At 34.2% G+C, this 17,372-nt stretch overlaps 1 protein-coding gene across 11 annotated transcripts in view; it reads left to right on the top strand.

Annotated features, from left to right (window-relative positions):
* The window catches only part of lrrc7 (leucine rich repeat containing 7), a 216,830-nt gene that overhangs the window by 177,723 nt on the left and 21,735 nt on the right, over positions 1-17,372 (top strand). For 6 of the 11 annotated variants that reach the window (XM_031900216.1, XM_031900212.1, XM_031900214.1 and 3 more), the window contains 3 exons: positions 6,112-6,228; positions 8,638-8,892; positions 14,721-14,813. In XM_031900216.1, the coding sequence (XP_031756076.1) occupies positions 6,112-6,228; positions 8,638-8,892; positions 14,721-14,813 (465 nt within the window). The remainder of the gene's footprint in view (positions 1-6,111; positions 6,229-8,637; positions 8,893-14,720; positions 14,814-17,372) is intronic. The other 5 variants (XM_031900220.1, XM_031900221.1, XM_031900219.1 and 2 more) reach the window with 1 other exon arrangement.

The following is a 17,372-nucleotide window of genomic DNA, read 5'->3' as shown; positions in this document are numbered from 1 at the left end:
CAAAACACAAGGGACCTATTTTTGCCCAAAATGCACCACGCCTCTCCACATTGGTGCCAACCTTTCTCAGATACAGATAATTGTTTCTACCAAAAAAGGGACAGCACATTTGGCCCATGGTTCACAGTTCATTAAAATGAGCACCTTATGAAAGGCACAAGTTAAAAAAGGGCTTAGGTTGCAGCTGCTTTGCAGATAAAGTGGGTGTGGATGCTTTTGTATGGTATTAATAAATGAATAAACACCATTCTATGAATGATAGATTAAGATTGCTATTAATAAAATGTAAAATGTTTTCCAAAATAGAATGTGCCTCATTATTTGATGTTTTAATTCTCTGATATGACAATACCAAAGACACATGAAAAATATTTATATTCTTATGGAAAAAAAGCACTATGTTGGGGTCAAAATAGGAAGCATGAGAATAAATACATTCTACCAACTAGAACTGCTGTTTCAGCCTCCTTGTTCCCTAACATTTTTTTATGTATATTATATACAGAAGATGGAGGTATCCCTAACAAAGAGTTCTAATTACAATTTTTGTGCTTCTGGTGTTTTGGTTGCCTCTCACAGCAGTTTTCATTTGTATTAGTAACAAGTGGCACAGAAACATATCAGTTGAAACATTCTAGTGGAGAAATGCTATGTCTGACGTTGGCCTTAAACAAATTTAGCTTATAATTTACTTTGGTGCATCTTTGGAGCCATATTTTAGCTTCAAACATTTGCATCAGTTGCTTAGTCCTTGGTCAGCACTCTTGTGTAGTCAATGGCACAGTATATGCCTGTCTCTGCCAAGCTACATAGGGGCACATTGGGCAGATACAATTGTCAGATAGTGCCCTTTGCATGCCAGTTATGGTCAGCTTTGCTTAGATTAAATAAGCAGTGGGTTTATTTATTAAATACTGATATATAGGCACAGTACCTAACTAGAGTTAGGGCATTGGCACACGGGGGAGATTAGTCGCCCGCAACAAATCTCCCTTGTCACGGGTGACTAATCTCCCCGAAATGCCATCCCACTGGTGAAAATGTAAATCGCCGGTGGGATGGCATACGTGGCGCCGCGATTTCCCGAAATCGCGGAAGTTGCCTTGATAGCGGGCCACTAATCTTCCTGTGTGCCACAGCCCTTAACAAGTAACTTGGCTATTGGAGCTAGCTAATGACTTTGTGTGCATGTGAGTGTGTGTGGGGTCACGGTGTGTTATACATGGATGCATTTGTTTCAGGGAACATTTCAAGGTGCTTTGCCAAAAAAAAAAAATAAGGGCTTATTTATGAATTTTACAGATACAACTCCAAAACTAAGGGGTGCAAAATTGCAATCCTTAGAGTATTTACATTAAGCATTTGTGCCTGCACTACTTGAAGTTGCAAACTGCCTTCTTTATCTTGACCTGGATATTTTGTGCAACACTGTCAGGTGCAAAGCAGCCCTGCTATAAGCCCCTTGTACCCCCCCCCCCCCCACTTACACACCTACGAACACCCTAACATAAGTACATAAGTGTAGCTTTTGCACCCTTTTTTTTGCACTTTACACCTTGGCCATTTTTGGTAAATGAGTCTCTTTAGACAATTGCATTCAAATAATATTATTTACAGTGGGAATATTATTGATGGTTACCGATGTTTACCAGTTCTTTGGTGTCTATGTCCCTAAAATATACCTATTAAATGTTTTGACTTTTTCATTTTTAACAGTTAGATGTCCTTAATGTGTGTAATCTAAAATGATCTGTCAATATTTTGATTTGTGTTCTCTATGATGTTACTCTTCACTGTATTAATCCAGTCTCCCAATTGTTTGCTCTGTATGTATGTATGTGTAAGATGCATTCTGGGAAGGAGGAAGTAATCTCTCATGATGATGGACATTTTTATCATATGTACGCATAACAATCCAAAATTACGCAAACAATAACCATCCAAAAATTTTATACAACGATTTAGAAAAAGAATTTTACTTAAGGAATTACATGCAAAGGAATATAGAGAAATGGAAAATAAAATAAGCAATTGAATATTTTTAAATGTAGCAATCATAATTTAACTGCTGTAAAACACAAAATCACTGTTGAATTTTTATTCAAATTAGATCTAAAAGTTCAAGGTTCACAGTATAGTAGGTTTTAAATAAGATTAACAGTATTTAAGTAATTTTTTCCCATTTCTATAGTGCCTTAAGCTATCAATTTAATTAAGTATGAAAAATCTTAAGCAGGCAAATTCACTAAGCTTTAATAATTGAATAAGTGCATTTTTCCTGGAAAACACATGTTTTCTCTGTGCATTAGTGTTCTACCATATAGAAAGAGACTTTGTACATTAAGGCCATGGAGCCAAATGTCATCTCCAACTATTCTATGCACTAATGCACATACACACGTGCCACTGACATGCTTTATTTTTCAGCTCGGTTTCCCTATAGATTCATTTTCCTCTCAGTTTCTTGAACATTCACCATTTATAAATCTTATATTTATAATATTTGTCCAAAAATGACTATAATATACATAGCAATGAAGGTGTAAGAAACAGAAATGTCATTATGGCTTTGGGGGATTTCACTGAAGTGGTGATGGTGACAAAGTGGCTAAAGTTCCCATTGAAACCAGATTTTTTTTTTGCTTTGCTGATGTTAAGAGTCTCTCCTCAAAGTTAAATAATAGATACAGATTCCTGGTTTCAGCTATATTTAAATCAATATACTAAATAGTGAATGTTAATGTTTGATGATATGTGAGATTATTTTTTTTATTGTCAAAGTGTCTGATACTTTTCTTGCATGCTCTTTAGCAACAAATTGCCTTTTTTTTTTACTTTTAAAATTACTGTTTTAAGCTTTTATCACCACCAATAATTTGCATTTAATAAAGAGTGCAAAAATTGAATGTAATAATAAGGGGAAACTTGAAAGGGGACACACACTTGGGCTTATTTATCAGTTTTCCAGTATGTGAATTCGAAATTGTTTTTCTATTTTGAATAAACTCACATTTCGAACGCTTGCTTATTTATTAATAAGGAAAACTAGTTTGAATAAAAAAAAGTCAAATATGTTGAATTTGTGAGTTTACAAACTCGAAAAAACCCACCTTAATAAATATTGGGCAAAAAAACTCGGTGTCTTCTCTAAGCTGTGCTCTTGTGCGCACACACACATTCAGGAAGCAGTGCACAAAAATGTTGCTAACAATTTGATACATATTGAAATCAACCCATTTATTTGCACACTGCCAGTTATTATACCCTGGACATGAAAGACAATAGATGTCACCCCCACCTAGTGTTACACAAACAAACATTTCAGAATATTCTCAAAGTATAAAAAGACATTTTATTTTCTTTTACTTATAGGCTTAAAATTTTAGAGCTACAGCACAGAAGATGTTCAGGCACATTGGTCTTGGGCTGATTCTATATTCCATGCTGTGCATATTGCTGACATTTTAAAGAAATGCATTGGATCTAAGGCTGAAGCCAGACGAGGCGTAGGGCAGATTTTTTTGGCAAGCGGAAAAGCGCTTGCTGAAAATTCCGCCCTACACCTCCTACATGTGTCTGCACCCGAATGAATGAGATACACTCAGATGCAGGCACATGTAGCCGATATACGCATGAAAACGCGAGACTTTGCATTCTCTTGCGTTTTCATGCGTATATCGGCTACATGTGCCTGAACCCGAGCGTATCTCATTCATTCGGGTGCAGGCACAAGTAGCAGGCGTAGGGCTGTATTTTCACCAAGCGTTTTTCCGCTTGCCGAAAATATCAGCCCTACACCACGTCTGGGATTAGCCTAAGATGCCAACTAAGTTGCCTTCACTGAATTAATGATAATGGATACTCATGGATTATGGATAAAGATAAATATTTATATTTGACATGAGAAGATTAAATATAAATGCTTATAGTTGCTTTAGTTGTTTAACTCTATTTTGTCATTGGACAAATGGAAAAGCCAGAATATCACAATTAGTCCTAAAACCTGCTCATTGGTAAAGATTTAAAAGACAAGTGTCTGTCTTCAAATTGAATAGTAAAACAGTCTGCATTGGTACATTAGTGTACTTTTCTTTGCTCTGCTTGTGGCATTTTTAACCATCATAAATACCAGCTTTATAGGCTTTAAAACTTTCTATGATCAGAAACCAACTAAAAACTTTCAATTACCATAAATAGGCCTACATGTCTACGGGGTAATTTTTACTAATATTGTATTTCTTCAGAGTGTAGGGTTGCAGAGAATGTTCCAAATATTAAACTGTTTATATGCCGTGTGTACCTAAAAGGCAAACACAATCTGTAAGCATATCTATTTATATATACATATATAAATACTGTATATATATTTTTTTTTTATAAAGGCTAGAGTGCTAGCCGAAACGTTAGTCTCCTCTTTAATAAAAATAATTTGTTTATATAAGTCCTGTGAGTGCTGACCCTCTCTCAAGCACCTTCAACATTATTTGGACCTGCACCCAGGCAACAGCAACTTATCTATACGTGAGTGCCGGCATTTACTTGGAAGTTTATATATATATATATGTATATATATATATATATATATGTATATACATTGTACATATCAACATTTAGAAAATCCATAGATATTAAATAGAAATACACTTAGCTACATCAGGTTAAAGGGAGCTAACTGTTCATATTTTGATATGCCACAATCAGAAATGACTCATGATTTTGCCTGGAAAAGGACAAAAACATTTTATTATAAATATGTATTTGATTTTGGTCCAGTGACTGAATAAAGTATTTTCCTAAGTGGTTTCCTTAGCAGCAAAATGAGAACATAAAGATACTCTGTATCAGAATTTGCCTGAAATGAAAGTAGGTAGTGATTGAATTATAAATCATCTGGATGCCCCCTAAAAGAAAATTAAGGATTTAGACACTGATTAGACACTGGCTGTCAGGCATGCATGTATACTTTCATATAAGACTGAGTTCTGAGCAATTAACAGTAAGGTAAGACTATGTTGGGCGTTGGGGTGTGGCAAGGCAGCTGAAAAAATAGATTTAATTTACCTTGAGTTCACCATAGAGAGCATGGGTATAAATAAAGGCAATGTTTAGGATTATGCATGATAATGCTCAAAATACATATTTTTCTTGATTTAGAAAGGGTTACAGTAAAAATGCATTCCTACGGGTGAGAGGTAAGGTGGGAACTGAAACAGCTGACCAGTGTACCTGGTGAAATGTATCTTTTTGAACTAGGAATGGGACACATGACTGCTAGTAAAGGGTTTTGATGCAAATTTTGCTGCATTGCCCAATTTCATTGGGTAAGTGCAGAAATTATTATGAAAAACCATATGTAGTATTATAGATATATTTTTATCAGGCATAAAGTTGAGAACCCAAGTTTGTTTTATAGGGCTGAATATCCACTGATTTAACTGTTCAAATTCACTGAAATTAATAACATTGTTTAAGTCAGTTCTTCCTCTTCTATGTAAGGATTTCAGCCACTAAACTTTGCTTATAAGCCATTCTGTTCTTTGGGTTTCAATCTACATCAATCTTCATAGTAAGAGCATTTTTTTATAAAAGCAAGGAGATTATGTGCAACTACTATACAATTATTCATTCAACTTTAAATACATAGCCTAGCAGCCCCCATATAAACTTTTAACTATTAACCTTCATTGCATTATAAAATGTCTCTATACTATAAAAAGTATCCTTACATATAATCATGACTATGTTAATGACACAAGGCATATAAAAGGTTTATTTTTTGGGGAGCATGTGAGAAAAGACTGAAGGCATCATACATCTACAGTATATATTAGGATGGTTTGAAGAATTGAGTTTCTGGCACACAAACCTAATCTGTGTATTTTTATGAGTTACAATATTTTTAACAGAGTTGAAGTCAACAAAAAAAAAATTCAATAAAAACAGCGTAGATTTAGTAAGTACATGATAATATTAATTGTAATTGTTTGCAATTTACAACAAAAGGAGGATTTTTGGGGGGAATTAGACTTTGATATGTCACTATTTATTATATTATATTGTTCAACAGATTAAAAAAATATTATTCTCATTAATTCTATTTTTATAACTTAGACGCCATCACAGCAAAGCAACATTTTAGACAATGGACAGGAAGACATGTCTTTGGGTCAATGGAACCCTTATCCGCTGGGTCGAAGGGATGTACCACCTGAAAATATCACAAAAAAGGTATTATTGCTTTAGAGAATGTCTTGTTATAAATGTTTCAAAACACTAAATAGGCTTTCCTTTTTCTTTTTAAATTCTAAGGCTCAGGGCTGTCCAGACAAAATTTATTTTCCAACAATACAGTCATCATATATTACATATATCTATTACACTAGTCCATACTTAGCCAGGTTTAAAACAAAGTATGTTTCATATTTCTCTTTCATGTCTTAAAGGGGACCTATCACCTAGGCATAAAAAGCTATATAGTAAAAGGCCATTGCAAATTAAACATTCCAAATTTATTTTTGTTATTAAAACATAACATAACATAAAACAAATCTCTGTTGTCAATGATATATAATAAAATAATATTGCTGTCCCTGGGGCAAGCAGGTATTTTAACTTTCCATTTTGCTCTTAGATGTCACTGAACTTATTTCATTCCCACTCCCTTATAGCCACCTAACTTTACATCATGGGTATGGGCATGAGGTCCCCTGTTCTGGCACATAAACATGATTTGGGATAATGATGCAAAGCTTGCTTAATAACAGTACCCACAAAATGGTGCCTACCTGCTTGCTACGATTATGAATTCAGGACTGAAGGATACACAATTTATAAATTGGGTGATAGGTCCCCTTTCATTTAAGTACTTAAAATAGTACTTACCTTAGCCATACAAGTGCAGTTCAGGCTATTTTTGTTGGTCTGTGGCATCACTGTAGTCAGCTTGGTAGAAGTGCTCTCAAATTACTGCAAACAAGCAATAATAAGAATACTTCCCTCAACTCCAACTACTGAAATTTTCAGTATGGGACGTAAACAGTGAAAGGAATCTGAAACGGGTGTCATCAGATGACATGCTCTTTAGCTCATTTGTAAATGTGGTTTAGCAAGCTGTGTAGGAGTCAGGCTAGTTCTTGAAGTACTGTTTTTTATTTTAAAAAAAACCTTGTTTGAGCATGAAATTAATGCATTAATTAATGCATTTCAAATCAGCACTTTCTACGTATGCACTCGATACTTTCCACTATGTGTTAAAGGTTTGCAGTGCTGCCTAATGGCTAATCTGCTGCTATGTCCAGTACACCATTCTTGTACAGTGCACAATAGGTGAGAAAAGCATATGATTAAATTGGATTCTACTTCTACAGAAAGCAATCCTCGCTTTTAGTTCTTTAACAGCTTGGGGTTTGCATTATAACATTTTCATAACATTCATGAATTATACGTCTTTATTATTTCTTAGCGAGGACAATGTCAGTGATAAAACTATTCTCTGTTGTCTGAGAACAAGCCAGATAATTACATGTGAGATGAGAGAGGGTCCAAACAATAAGATCTCAGCTGGAGGTGTGCATTGTGGGATTGCAGTGGGGAATTCTCCACAAGCTATAAACTTTACAGGCATTTGCAATAATAGCTTTACAGAAAGCCTCAGGGTGTATCTCCATACAGTGCAGATGCTTAGCCGAATAGTGTGAAGGATTGATAGCATTGCTATTTATTCAAAAAACAAATTCTCAAGTACATTAAAGCTGAAAAGGCAAACTTATTGCTTGTAGCCCCTTATACCTGCAGAACTATATAGGTTTTGAAAATTGCATATATCAGGGTATTATATTTAAAAATGTGGTTATGTATAAAAGCTTACAATAAGGCTAGGGTTTATTTACATTATGACCCATATTGTTTTGTATAAGTGGAGTATGAACTTGTCATTTAAACAAACTGCAAACCACTGCACCGCGTAACTAACAAAAGCCCTTCTTCTTCTCTCCAGCTATGCATGCTAGCCCAACACTGCACAGATCCAGTGTACTAACTGGGGTACTCAGTGCACTTTACTGTATATTTACATGTATACATATACCATAGTAACAAAGGGCATTCTAGAACAAAAAATGCCTGGGTACCAAGCGTAGGTAGGAAAATGTAGAAACTCATTGGACACAGGACACACAGAACTTTGTAAAAAATCAGTGATATCCTTTATTAGTGCAAAAAAAAAAAAATCGCTGTTTCAGTCTCAACTCCCTGGACCTTTCGAGAAGTCCTGTGAGTGCTGTGTCCAATTGATTTCTAGATTAATACATATATGTCCTTTATATTTCTTCTGTAGTGCAATTGGCATCAGATTTATTCACAAAATCCACATTTTCAAACCAGTTCATGCTTCTTTAACACTTTTTCACATTTTAAACAAAATGTATCTTGGTTAAATTATGAAGAACATAGGTTTTTACTCTTACTTTGTATAATTACGGTAGGGATGCAGCAAGTTTATTTTTTGGTATATGTAAATGCCTTAAGAGACTGTCAATATTTAGGCATCTCTAGAGGCCAAATAAGGGGCAAACCTCAGACTTTCAGGAGGTTCTCTTCTAGTCGAACCTATAAGATGTAACGATTGCTTCTTTTCAGCTTCCTGAAGCTTTGCCTAACGGGTTACATTACCCACAGGCAGGTAGCCATATACAGACATTAATGGGATCCCAGAGCCTGCAGCATAGGTCCAGAGAGCAGCAGCACTATGAAGGGGGTATGAATAAAGTCACCATCCAGCAGTACCAGTCACCACTTCCTATTCAGATCCCTTCTGCTCAGCGAGGTCCTCAGTCAGGAAGGTGTTTGATCCAAACTAAAGGGCAACGGAGTATGGATGGATACCCTGAGCAGGTAGGCAGCTTTATGATCAAAAATTGTATTTATGACTTGCATATTGATACTTGAGCTTTCAAAAAAATACATTTTCTATTTGATGAAAAGGTAATAACACTAATAGTGTTCACAAATAATTCTGTATTTTCCTACAGCTTAAAATAAATAATTCTGCCTCTGTGTGTAATAAGTGGTTTGGAGAAACAGCATGCATATCTTCTATACTGTGCTAAGTAAATATTCATGACCAGAAACAGACAACAGTAAAGGAAATCTGCATCGCCAAGCTGTTATAAATATGCACACATTATATCCTGTGTGCAAGCTATAACAAAGTGCCAAAATATATTCAATGCCACATTTTTTTCTCTAATATAGGAAAAACCTATTGAATAGTTGCTGGTTTGAAAAACAATAAACGTTGTTAAACATTAATTGCATTAATATTCCATCCTTCTACAGTAAGGAGCAGATTTACTAATCCACGAACGGACCGAAAGCGCCCGAGCGTGTTTTTTCGTAATGATCGGTATTTTTGAGACTTTTTCGTCGCCGTTGCGACTTTTTCGTATGTCCCGCGATTTTTTCATCGCCGTTACGACTTTATCATATATTTTCCTCGACTTTTTTGGCGCCGTTGCAAAAAAATTGGATTGGTTTTTCCGCCATTTACAATTGCTCAATACGAAAAAAATCGTGACGGCGACGAAAAAGTCGCACAAAATACGATAAAGTCATGACGGTGGCAAAAAAATCGCGCAAAATACGAAAAAAACTCGATGGTGACGAAAAAGTCGCAAAATTTTCGTTTCCAATTCGATTTTTCCCCTTTCGGGATTCGGATTCGTGGATTAGTAAATGTGCCCCTAAGTGTTAATTACAAAAAAATGTAATTAATGTTTTTCCATTATGTCCAGTAACATCTAAATATGATATTTGTATGACATCTATAAGTTTTCCATTTGGTTTGTCAGTGGGATCTGAACTCAAAAACTGATGTAGACTTAGGGGCACATTTCTGATTGCTCAAACAATCATGAAGGAAACCCTGTGAGAGTTAAAGTTAAAGTTTTTTTTAATAATAATATAAAAAGTTCAGCAGCTTTAATGTGCCTAACTTTTTATTATTTAATGTGCCCCTTACTTCTTTGAGCAGTTTTTAATGTACATTCAATTTCTCTTTTTCATTTTTCTGAAATATTCTCAGATTTCAACAGTTTTATACTGGTAGGAAGGTTTATAATTAGAGATTTATAAACGCTTAGGTTACTGTTTTTCGGAAAAACAAATTTGGCAGGTTTGATCTGTCGAGTACCATTGAGTCTTATGGAAGGCTTCAAATACTAGAAATGTTCAAGTTCTACTCGAAAATAGTTAAAAAAAGCGAATATTTAATGTTCACGGAAGTTAATCCCATCACTGTTTTCTATTTTGCCCAGTTTCAATGGAAAATTAATCCCATCATTGTTTTTTATTTTACCCAGTTTCAAGGGAAAATTAATCCCATCATTGTTTTCTATTTCACCCAATTTCAAGATGAATGACAGATCATTCCAGGTTAATGATCAGCCATACTATACCATACCAGAATAAATACTGTCATAAAAAAGGTGTTTTTTTCAAAATGCATCAGTTAATAGGGCTTCTTCTGCATTGAAAACCATTTTTCCTAACCACAAACAGATTTTTTATATTTAATTTTGAAATTTCACATTGGGCTAGCCATGTTCTTCATTTCCCAGCTTCATCAGCCATGTGGCCTGTGCTCTGACAAACTTCAGTCACACTTTACTCATGTGCTGCAAGTTGGAGTGAAATCAACCACCCCTCCCCCCCCAGCAGCCAGTCAGCAGAACAATGGAAAGGTAGCAGCTCCTTGATACTTGTGGTAGATATCAGAATAGCACTTCATAGTAAGAAACCCAAGTCCAGCTTGGAACTCCTGTATTTACATGGGAGTAGTAGAAACAATAGGTTACCTGAAAGCAGTTCTTATGTGTAGCACTGGCTCCTTTTAAAGGTCAGAATCACCACAATATTTCAACCAATATTACACACCAATATTACAACTAAAAAATACATTTGTTCAAGAATAACATTTTAAATAGTAGAGTGAATTATTTGCTATGTAAACAGTGTCATTTAGAAATAAAAAGTACATCATAATGTATAATAATGTTTATATACAGCAATACCAGTCTTGCTAGTATCAAACACCGCCCTTAATGCTGAGCGGTGATAACCCATTTGTTCTTTTAAGTTGTTTTGTGTTTTTCCCGTGTAAGTGAGGCCACAATGGCAGATAATAATATATACAACATGGGTGCTTGTATAACATGTATAAGACTAAAATTGCATAGAGAAGGGACATGGTCCCCCCCCACTTTTTGTCTTATGGGCATTGACATGCTAATTGAACCAAAAAGAGGAGGAGATTGGTCAATATTGTTGTTGCAAAGAGAATTTTTTTATTTATTAAAATATTACTTACTCTGCTTTCCTGCTTTCCTGTTTGCTAATGTGCACCAAGTTGAGTAATGAATTTGTGACTCTTATTTGATTTATTATACATCTAAAATGAGATCCACAGTCTATTTTCTCTCTTCCTTGTTAAAACTGTATATTTTACATTGGCCTATTTTTGAGAGCATTTTATCCTGCATGGGAAAAAGCTGCCATATATCAAAACAGACTTAAGAGAATTCATTATTATATTTGTCTTGTTTTGATTCCATGCATATGGAATTATTTGTTACCAGAGTCAGAAAACTTCCAGTAAATTTACTAAATACAATCCAGTATAGATTTTAAGGCCAGCAGAAACACCTTATGCTCTCTGAACGTAAAAGAAGTGTTTGTGCTTAAAGCTACTCTTTCATAGCTTCGCCCGTAACTTTTGTATTTTTAATGCCATGCGCTTCAAGCTATGCAGCATATTTGCTGTTTTTATAAACACAATAAATCACCTTAGGACCGATAGAATGCTGGACTCACGTAAACGTAAACCAATAGAACTCCCAGTCCAGCCAACGCATCATTTGTGCTTTATTGTTTACTGATAGTAATATAGGAAATGTAATAAAGGTGACAGTTTTATGTTGATATATATCTTCATATATTTTTTTATCTGACAGGATAACAAAGAAGTTTATTTTTTGAACCATAACAATCATTTTCTCCTATAGGAATATACAGACACCCTTTTCCTATTTCTCCCATTTAATATAAATGTGGATTTTAATTAAAATGTGTTCTGTACTTTTTAAATAACTGTAATTAAATATTTAGATTTGCTATTTATGAAACTGAAAAATATATCAAATTAAGGGGGTGATTTATCAATGGTTGAGTTTGAGTTTTTTTCTCGATTCAAGTTTTTTGCCACTTCAAAAACTCAAATTCGAGTTATGTTTTTCTAAAACTCGAATGTCTGTTAATAATTAAGTGTAAAAAACCCCAAAAACTCAAAAGTAAAACTAAATCTAAAAGTTTGTGAGTATCTATAGAAATCAACAGGAATCGTCATAGGCAAATTCAAGCCATATGTTCAATTCGAGTTTACGAGTTTCATTCGAGTTTATTTACATAAGCAAGCATTCAATATGTGAGTTTAAACAATTAAAAAAACTCGAATTCACAAATTTGAAAATTATTAAATAAGCCCCTAAAAGTAAACAGAGATTTTTATAATAACAAATTCTTTCATGTTACAAATAAAAACATTTCTGCATTTTATTTAAATTGGCCTTCTCTAAAACCTACAATAACTAAAAAAAATATTTTTTTAATAAAAAAAAGGCTTCTGACAACAGATTACAAGATGTAGATCTACATTTTAGATGGGGATTTTTTTTTTGCATATTTTGTATGAAAACAATTACATAGGGCTCATTTATGTCCGCAAATGCAGTGAGCAAAGTTCAGTTTCAAGCCTAAGCCTGTGGTTTTTTTCTTCACAATACACAATTTTTTCCGAGAATTCTGGCATCATGGGTGCCACAGTTGCGCTGTGGCACCCATGGCATTTGGTGTATGGTGTTTGGTGTGCAAGTGATGTGTGAACACTGTTCCTTCGGCACAACTGCACCTGCGCAAAGTTATAAATCAGCCCTCATATCTGGCATATATATAATAGGGCTCATTTACATCAACAAGTGCAGCTTTTTAAAGATACATCTGTATATTTGAGCTTTGTCCTTCCTGCCTTACATTCTGAATTGAGGACTGCTGGGCCTACTGATGCAGGGGAATCCTAGAGTTACCACCACCTCTGGCCCATTTGTGTCTGCAGTGAAGCCAGAATTCTGGCAAAAAATAGTACATTGTGGAGAAAAAAGTTATTATTGTTATTATAACTAAAACAGAACAGCGCCACAAATTATCGATCCATCAAATTATAGATATGAAAGAAAATGTATAATGGACATTTAAATTAGGATATTTTTATGGGTTTTTAGTATTATATAAATAGAGCTTTTTCTTTTTTATTCTGATACTTTACTCCCTTTTTCCGTAGAGCAAAGAATTATTTTTACTACACCGGAAGTTGATTCTTTCATACACAATTTTGCACAGTATATCTGCTTTTATACACATCTTTCAAACAACATTAAGGATAAAGTATACAAAATAGTTTTTAAAAATTTGACCTACAATTGACTACATTGTATATGTTTAAATTGTATTAATCCACCTTTTCCATAGATCAGAATTTTAATAGTGCAACATTAAATATTTTTGCATTCAATATATTTTTGGCAAGATATATTTACTTATAAATTCATTAATAAGTGATTTTTGTTTGCATAATTTGTACATTTCTTGCTTCAAAAATTAAAAAAAACATGAGGCGGATATATTAATCCCAATTATGAGCCATCATTATGGAATGATTTGGTGGCTTTATATTTAACTAACTAACATAACAGTCTATTTCAGACTGAATCGATAGGAAACCACAGCCAGATTTAATAATGATTAATATAGATTTAAAAGTAAGAACCAAACTTTTTGGGGGTGTCTAAAATATTAAAGGCTTGGGCAATTTTAAATCAATTTTGATTAAAAAATTTTGAATTGACTTTTTGATACCAGAATTAACAGGGTAATTTAATTGGTTTGATAAAAATTGCATTAAATATGTAATGGTTAGGAAACCTGTTTCCTCCTTTCAATTTCTGACTGTATGTTTTGTAATTATACAATTTGGAGGGGAATTATCAAAGGTCTTTTATATGACATTGTCTCTTTTAAATTAGTAGTTATTGTTTTATTTGTTGCTTTATATTACTGGCCGGTCAGAAAACTTGTGAATATTAAAGAGGAATGGCCTATATTAATAGGGGTGACCCCTTCTTTTCTAAACTTGTCATGGTACAGATATGAGACCTGTTATCCAGAATTCTCAGGGCCTGGAGTTTCCATATAAGGGTCTTTATGGGAATTTTGATATCTATAACTTAAGTCTATTAAAATAAAATTAATAATTAAAATAATTTGAACATTTTATAAATTTAATAGGATTGTTTTGCCTCCAATAAGGATGAAATATACTGTATATTAAATGGGATCAGGTACAAGGCATTGTTGTATTATTACAGAGAAAATTAATCAATATTAAATAATCAGAATTCTTTGATTAAAATGGATGGGATGACATTCCTGAGAAGCTTTCTGGGTTACAGGTTTCCAGATCTCATACTTGTTTTTTGCTGACAACACTTATTTTGTTTGATTGCCGGTAACTACAGAACTGTAGGAAGGAAACCTGCAACAAAGAGTAATTTCTCTTAAGACAATGCAGAAATGGATATGTACTTTGTTTTTTCTCTGTCTTTCTTACATAGTACTGTGTGAGAATAGAAAAGAACCCTGGGCTTGGATTTAGCATCAGTGGCGGGTTAAGTGGGCAAGGCAATCCTTTCAAGCCGTCTGACAAGGTAAGTCAATAAGCAATCAGACATGCAGTACTGTACTGTACTAAACCCATAGTTGTTGGAAATGCTGTATTGTAGCAAACCACAGCATGTGAATAAAATGGAAAGTTATTGATTAAACATAAGCCTCTCTGATTTAAACATATTACAAAGCTTTGGGGAGTAAAATGGGAGACAATTTTTTGTCATATCTTTTTTTCTTTGCTTCCTATCTAGTTTCAGTAAGAGGGTAGGATTGCAGGCACTGTGAATGTTTGTTAATTACATTTATTAATGTCTCCACTGCAAAGATTAGAGGGGTAATATACAACCACTGTTGTGGTGCACTAAATTGCCTGCAGTCAATTGTGCAAAGAATCCCATTCACTTGGTGCCACTGCTTTCCTCCTGCTTCCTGTTCTGATTTTTGCATAGTTGTGAGAACCCTGGAGCTTATGCCACCTCTGAACCAGGTGGTAGCTTCAGAGTTGAAGTTTTGGCGCAACTGTGCTAATTCTGACACATTGGCATGCTGCAATTTGGGTAGAAAACATGACGATTGAGTCTGAAATTCCACTTTGCACACTGTGTTAAAAAAAAGGTAAATTACCCCTTTAGGTCCAGATGGTATGTAGCATGCACTTGCACCTGTATGTTATTAAAGTGTTATTACATTTTTTGTCCTGCCGCAGATTTTGTTGTCCATTTGCGAAAAATCTGCCACTGGCGAAACGCAGAAATTCACCGTGAATCCATGCCTGCCAAAAAATTTCGTCCATCACTAGTAAAAACCATACAAACAACTGTAAACCGTTGTAGAGTACAAAATTGTAGCGTGACTTCCAAGAACAATATAACCACTTCCTAAATACATTATATAGTGAAAAGCAGATGTTATTGACAGCCCAGATGCATTATATACATTGAAAGACAATGAATCCTGACACCCCAGACCCTTAAACTTTTCAATAAACAGGTTATCTGAAGGCTGAAGTGGGTTTCAGCAACCTACAACTCAAAATTAGCACAGAAAACATCTGGACTAGAGGTATGACACACTGCACATTGTAAAAATAATAGTTGCAACACATGTTAAGTAAAAAATTTTGGGTCTGTATTATAAACATGATAATATTCTAAATTCAGTAGATAGGTAACAAACATATACAGCACTATGCTCAAGTGTAAGCTCAGCAAACATGAAATATATTTTTGTCTTTTTACTAACATTGTTGTGCTCATCCTTATAACCATCTCTAGAAACTGAAGGGCTTATTTACGAACCTATGTTCTACTTTTATGAAAGGGATTTCATTGCTACCAGTTTAGAGTAACTCAGAAACATGTTTGTACTGACCTGAAAAGTGACCTTGTAACACTTAAGCATTGCACTTAATGCAGTGCCAGTTCTTGTTGGGAACATTTGATATTCGTAGGGTGTTAGCGTTAACACTATATGCTGAACGCTAACGCCTATAGGAAAAACTTCAGCTGCTGGAACTATTTTTACTTGCAGTCAGGGATTTGAACTGCTGGGATTCCTAAAGGATTTCTCATTTTGAATTGTAGGTAATCTGCCTCTAAATCTAGCTTTGTATAGGTTGATTGAAGGATATAGACTAACCTTTTTATAACCTATATACCTTGGGATAGGAGGGAAAAAAGATCTTAAATTATATACTTTAGGACCCCTTATTCCCTTATACTGTGCCTACCACACCACCAGATGGCTAGAAGGGGAAGTAAGAGTTGTTTGCAGACACATTGCCATATATATTGTATTCGTACAGTTTTGTATAATTACCAACCTCTTTCTCATGTCTCTGGTTAAATGCACATATTTATTTGTTCTGCATAATTATATGTGTCTAAAGCTACTTTAAATACTAGTATAGTAATACGGAACAATTGGGAAATGTTATGTATTCTGCATGGTAGCATTGGAACCAGCATTTATTTCCTATGACAGGAATGATTTCAAGGGTCTCTTGTGGACCAAATTCTAAAAATGTGTGATTATATGAAAATTCACTACAAAAAATTAAATAGGATTAGTGATGAGGAAATATGTCCTGTTTTGGCAAACAATTTGTGAAACTGCAAACATTTTTGACTTGACCTCAACCTTTTTGATGCAACCACAACTTTTTTCTCACTCCAAATAAATTAAGTCAATGTTCTTTTTCTCAGCAGATTTTTTTGTTGCAACAAATTTCGAAGCACTTTCACAAAAAAAATTTGCCAATGGTGAAATGCAGAATTTCGCAGTGAATCCATCCCTGGCAAAAAATTCACTCATCACTAAATATGATTAATCACACCAAATTAAGGTGGTCATATCTGACACTAATTCAGTGCAATTATGATTTTAGTTCTATTATATATTTATTATATTAAAAAAAAATATTATATTATATTATAAAAAATATATTATATTATATTTTAATACATGACCTCTATGAAGGGTAAGCAGGATAAACCTTTCCAACCAAGTCAATAATAACCATTTATACTCTCTGCTAATATAGAATGGCCAGACTGCCTTTTAACTCAAGGTTTTTGGAGAAACACATTGGAGAGCAA

The sequence above is a fragment of the Xenopus tropicalis genome, chromosome 4, assembly GCF_000004195.4.
Source record: "Xenopus tropicalis strain Nigerian chromosome 4, UCB_Xtro_10.0, whole genome shotgun sequence".
NCBI lineage: Eukaryota > Metazoa > Chordata > Amphibia > Anura > Pipidae > Xenopus > Xenopus tropicalis.
The sequence above is the reverse complement of the archived record's forward strand: the minus strand, read 5'-3'. Positions and strand labels throughout refer to the sequence as shown.